The sequence below is a fragment of the Arabidopsis lyrata genome (assembly GCF_000004255.2).
Source record: "Arabidopsis lyrata subsp. lyrata unplaced genomic scaffold ARALYscaffold_8, whole genome shotgun sequence".
Taxonomy (NCBI): domain Eukaryota; kingdom Viridiplantae; phylum Streptophyta; class Magnoliopsida; order Brassicales; family Brassicaceae; genus Arabidopsis; species Arabidopsis lyrata.
The window spans coordinates 9,817,270-9,823,011 of NW_003302548.1; the positions used below are offsets into that span (position 1 = coordinate 9,817,270).

Genomic DNA, 5,742 nt, shown 5'->3' on the forward strand with positions numbered 1-5,742 from the left:
AGAAGGCTATATCTAAACAGTTATAGCAATTACAGATCGAGGAGGCGCGCGAGGAGAAGAAGCCTACCTCGGATCCTGTAATCTCCATTAGCCTCGACGATGAACGGCCCGAACGATGCGTAGAAATTGGCAGCGACTTGAGCGAGGAAATCAAGACCGAGCTCATCTCATTCCTCAAAGAGAACATCAACACCTTCGCCTGGTCAGCTGAAGATCTACCTGGAGTGAGCATCGACATAATCTGCCACGAGCTGAATGTTGATCCATCTTTCAAGCCCATCAAGCAGAAGCGAAGAAAATTGGGACGGGATCGCGCAGATGCCGTGAACGCCGAAGTTGAAAAGCTCCTGAAGATCGGCTCGATCTCTGAAGCAAGGTATCCGGATTGGTTAGCAAATCCTGTCGTGGTTAAAAAGAAGAACGGCAAGTGGAGAGTCTGCGTCGATTTCACCGACCTGAACAAAGCTTGCCCTAAAGACAGTTTTCCGCTCCCACATATCGATCGTTTAGTGGAAGCAACCGCGGGAAATAAGTTGCTATCATTCATGGATGCTTTCGCAGGATACAATCAGATTCTCATGCACCCCGACGATCGCGAGAAGACAGCATTCATCACAGACCGAGGTATCTACTGTTACAAAGTCATGCCCTTCGGACTCAAGAACGCCGGCGCGACGTATCAGCGACTCGTCAACAGGATGTTCTCCGAACAGCTCGGGAAGACGATGGAAGTTTATATCGACGACATGTTAGTCAAATCCCTTGAAGAAAGCGATCACATAGCCCATCTACGCGACTGTTTCCGTCAGCTCAACAAACACAACATGAAGCTTAACCCGGCAAAATGTCGTTTCGCGGTAAAGTCTGGAGAATTTTTGGGATATCCCGTAACTCACCGAGGCATCGAGGCAAACCCGAAGCAGATCGATGCTCTACTAAACATGCCCTCACCGCAGAACAAGCGCGAAGTCCAACGTCTCACCGGGAGAGTCGCAGCCTTGAACCGATTCATCTCGCGATCTACTGACAAATGCCTAGCTTTCTACGATACTCTGCGCGGGAACAAGAAATTCGAATGGACCGATCGCTGCGAAGAAGCTTTCCAGGAACTGAAGAAATATTTGGCTAATCCACCGGTGTTAGCGAAACCAGTCCCGGGCGAGCCGTTATTCCTATACATCGCAGTCTCTGACACGGCTATAAGCGGAGTCATAGTCAGGGAAGACAGAGGGGAGCAGAAGCCGATTTTTTACGTCTCGCAAACTTTCACCGACGCGGAAACACGCTATCCGCAAACCGAAAAGCTTGCCCTCGCCGTAGTAATGTCAGCGCGGAAGCTACGACCATATTTCCAGTCTCACTCGATTGTCGTCATGGCGCCTGTATCGCTCCGAACCATCTTGCACAGTCCAAGCCAATCGGGACGCTTAGCCAAGTGGGCAGTAGAACTCAGCGAGTATGACATCGAATACAGAAACAAAACATGCGCGAAATCTCAAGTCCTGGCCGATTTCATCATCGAGCTGCCAACAGAGAACGTCCGAGAAGAGTCACCCAACGCTGTTTGGATCCTCCACGTTGACGGCTCATCCTCAAAACAAGGTTCTGGCGTCGGAATCCGCCACGCATCACCAGAGGGTGAAATCCTTGAACAATCCTTTCGGCTAAATTTTGACGCGACTAACAACGTGGCTGAGTATGAAGCGCTGATAGCAGGACTTAAGCTGGCGCGGGGACTTAAGATCAATAAGCTGCGAGCCTTTTGCGATTCCCAACTCGTGGCTAATCAATTCAATGGAGAATACGCGGCTCGCGACGAACGAATGGAAGCGTATCTTGCTCTCACGCAAGACTTGGCGAAACAGTTCGGAGAGTTTGAGCTGACCAGAATCCCACGAGGTGAGAACACATCGGCCGATGCCTTAGCGGCTCTAGCTTCAACCTCCGACCCAAATCTGAAGAGGATCATACCGGTTGAGTTCATCGAAAGGCCGAGCATTGAAGATAATAGCAAGGATCAAGTTCTAACAGCTCGGGAGACAGAAGAACTGGAAGAAACGGACATCGAACAACTAGACCAGCAAACTACGGACGCAACCAAGCCCGAATACGGAAGCGACGCCAAATGGATCGGAGCCATCCGAAGCTACATTGCCGATGGAGAAGTTCCTACTGAAAAGTGGGCAGCTCGGAAGCTTAAGGCCAAAGCGGCTCGGTATACTCTGATCGACGGAGAGCTCTTTAAATGGCGATTTTCTGGTCCTCTCCTTATCTGTGTCGAAGGAAACGAAGCTCGGAGAGTCATGGAAGAAGTTCACGGCGGATCTTGTGGAAACCATTCTGGCGGAAGAACTCTGGCTATAAAGATCAAACGCCACGGATACTTCTGGCCGACGATGGTCAAAGACTGCGAGAAATTTTCTCAGCGGTGTGATAAATGCCAGAGGCACGCACCAACCATTCATCAACCCGCTGAGCTCCTCTCTTCCATCACTTTGCCTTATCCGTTCATGCGATGGTCCATGGACATCATCGGACCTCTACACAACTCCAAACAGAAGAAACTCGTCCTCGTACTAACAGACTACTTCTCCAAATGGATCGAGGCAGACTCCTACGCCAGCATCAAAGACGCGCAGGCCGAAAACTTCGTCTGGAAGAACATCATATGCCGCCACGGGATACCTTATGAGATCGTTACAGACAACGGATCGCAGTTTATTTCGGCTCGGTTCGAAGGATTCTGCGAGAAATGGGGAATTCGCCTCAGCAAATCTACGCCTCGGTATCCCCAGGGGAACGGACAGGCCGAAGCGACAAACAAGACGATTCTCGACAGAATAAAAAAGCGCCTCGACGCAAAGAAAGGCTGCTGGGCCGACGAATTAGAAGGAGTACTCTGGTCACACAGAACCACGCCGCGGCGGGCCACGGGAAAAACACCCTTCGCCCTTGTCTACGGCACGGAGTGTGTGATTCCCACCGAAGCCGAGATCCCGGGGCTGAGAAGACGTTTTCTCCCCGAGCAGGAAAATTCCAACACCCAGATGATGCTAGACGAGCTGGACTTAATTGACGAAAGAAGAGATGCGGCTTTGATCCGAATGCAGAACTATCAGAATGCAACGGCTCGGTATTACAACTCTCACGTTAAACATCGCCGTTTCCACGAAGGAGATCTCGTACTACGCAAAGTTTTCCAGAATACCGCCGAGCAGAACGCAGGCAAACTCGGCGCGAATTGGGAGGGACCTTACACGATCGCAAAGGTAATCCGTCCCGGCGTCTACGAACTCATCGACATGAACGGCAAAGCGGTACCTAGATCCTGGAATGCAATGCATCTAAGGAGATACTACCGCTAAAAACCTAAGATACGCATGTACTCGAACTACGGGGTGGCTTGATCCCTGCAAAGGGTACGTAGGCAGCTCGTCCTCGGACGAGTTCAGCTACCCCCCCTAATTAAAAAGGGGGGAGTGGGTCCGTATACTTATATACTCCCACTAAATTTTTCAAATTCTCTAAGTCTTTACCCTTCGGGTTATTAATCTTATCCACCTCGAAGATTTGATCGGTCATCTTATCGACCTATAAAGCTAAAAGTTCGCTCGGACGATGGCCACGTCCTCGGATAGAAAAAGCTCTTTGCACCGCCTCGGTTACAGCGCGCTATATAAACAGTCGAGACGATTCGGTCGGAGATATCCTGCCATAAAGAAATTGTCTTCAGAAAACCCAGTTGACTTCGACACTGGTACCCCAGTCCGCTTCTAAGCACTGGCTTCGACTATATCGGCTCGGGTCGCAACCGATAAAGATTAGTCCTACTTAACCAAAACCCAGTTATCCTAACGATGGTACACGATTCATTTCATTTTCGGCTCGAAGGATAAAACCAAATACTTTGACATTAGTTTTGAATCCAGTTCGGAAAAATGTTTAAGAAAAAATACTTGGACATAATATTCAAGGGATAAAGCCATCCAGGCATGTCTTACAAAAAAAAAAAAAAAAAAAAAAAAAAAAAAAAAAAAAAAGAGAACAAAAAAGACATCTCGGGATCAGATCGAATCTTGGTTAACCGGCGAAACTTGAGCTACCTCGGTACCTCGGTTCGAACCGGACTGGTCGGCAACACCCAGCGCCGCTGCGGCACCTTCGATCGAACGATTTCCGAAGCTGTCATCGACAGAATCCGGGGAAACCGGAGGAAGCTTCAAGTCCTCTCGCAGCTCGGTCCCAAGACGGACGTACTCGTCCTCGGCGCTCCCATATTCAGCAGTCCACTGAAGGACCTCGGCCTTCTCGTCTTCAACCCTCTTTCCTTCCTCCAGCTCGGCTATCAGCTCGGCATTGGCCCGCGCTTGCACCAAGTACATATAGCGCGTGGACACCTCCCCGAACTGGTCCATCTTCGCCTCGATAGCCCTGACCTTCTCGGCGAACTCCCTTTTTGCTGCCCTCCTTTCTCTGACAATCTCCTTCTCCCGGAGAGCCTTCTCCTCGTTGAATAACCGATGGAGTCGTTCGACCTCGGCCTCAAGCTTTCTCTGAGTCCGCAAGCTATCCTCAGATGCTTTCAATCGCTCCACCTTCTCGGCCTTGGCCAACGCCTCAGCCTCCTGTTTAGCCGCGATCGCCTCGGACAATTCAGCCTCGATCTTAGCTCGTGACGCCTCCGATCTCTCACGGGCCAGCTCGGACTTCCGAGCTCCAGAATCATAGGCCCGAACCATGGAATTCATCGAATGGAAGGCCTGAAATAGAACGAGAATTATTAGCAAGTATTACATGGAAACGATAGTAAAACAGGTCAAGAACAGATCGGTAATACCTTCAAGAACCCGGCAGCGGTTTCACGGTAGTTTTGAGCCTCCAACAAGGCATCGGGAGCAGACAGTGGCGGCCCGGAGCAAGAAGCGACAAAGTTCGCCGAAGCAATCTTATCCTTGTACACTGGAGTTTCGCTACGACTCCTTTTCTCCTTCCTAGAGACTCCCGAGCCATCACCTCGGGGTCTTTTCCCCCTAGTTTTGGATTTTGCCTCGGCGACTGGAGCAGCAACGACCAGAGTCCCTACCGCCTCGGGGACGTCGGTCGTAGGGGAGATGTGTCCGACCACCTCGGGAACAATCGGAACCATGTCCCGAGATACATCAGTTGCCTCGGCATCCATGACGACCTCAAGGTTGGCCTCGGGAGGAGTAGGAGGTCTGAAGTTTGCCTCCAAAACGGCTTTTTCCTTAGCCGCCTTCTTTTCAGCAGCCTTCCTGGCTCTCAGAGATTGCGCGGCTCCTTGCATTTCGATGAGGTGATCTAAACGATGGTCGGATGACTCTGAAGAAGACTGGCAGGGAGCTCCGTGCGACAAACGCAAGGCTCTCTCAATCCTTTCCTGGGAAAAGTGCTTCGTCCAATCACACTTCCGAGCTATTAGTTCGTCGTGGAGGTCTAGAAAGCCTTCGGGAATGTCTTCGAGAAACGACGGGTTCCGATCTGCATGAACAAGAGAAACGGTTAGTAAAGAGAATATAAAGAACAAGACAACAAATACAGCTTCGGGCGTAGTACCGATTTGTCTCCACTTTCCAACAACTTTCCCTAAGTAGTCCTCGTGGACACTATACTCATTCAAGGCTACAAAGAAGAAATGGTCGGTATATTTTTCATCCTTGCTCGGGAAACCGCCGATAACCCTCCTATTTGGCCTCGGAGATATGTAAAATCTCTCAACGGGGC

At 50.4% G+C, this 5,742-nt stretch overlaps 1 protein-coding gene across 1 annotated transcript; it reads right to left on the bottom strand.

Annotated features, from left to right (window-relative positions):
* Positions 1–4,064: 4,064 nt before the first annotated feature.
* LOC110225742 (uncharacterized protein At3g60930, chloroplastic-like) lies at positions 4,065–5,305 on the bottom strand. Its single transcript, XM_021015709.1, has 2 exons — positions 4,838–5,305; positions 4,065–4,760 (listed from the first exon to the last, which is right to left on the bottom strand). Exons 1-2 carry the CDS (start codon positions 5,303–5,305, stop codon positions 4,065–4,067), a joined length of 1,164 nt encoding a protein of 387 aa, XP_020871368.1.
* Between the last annotated feature and the right edge of the window lie 437 nt (positions 5,306–5,742).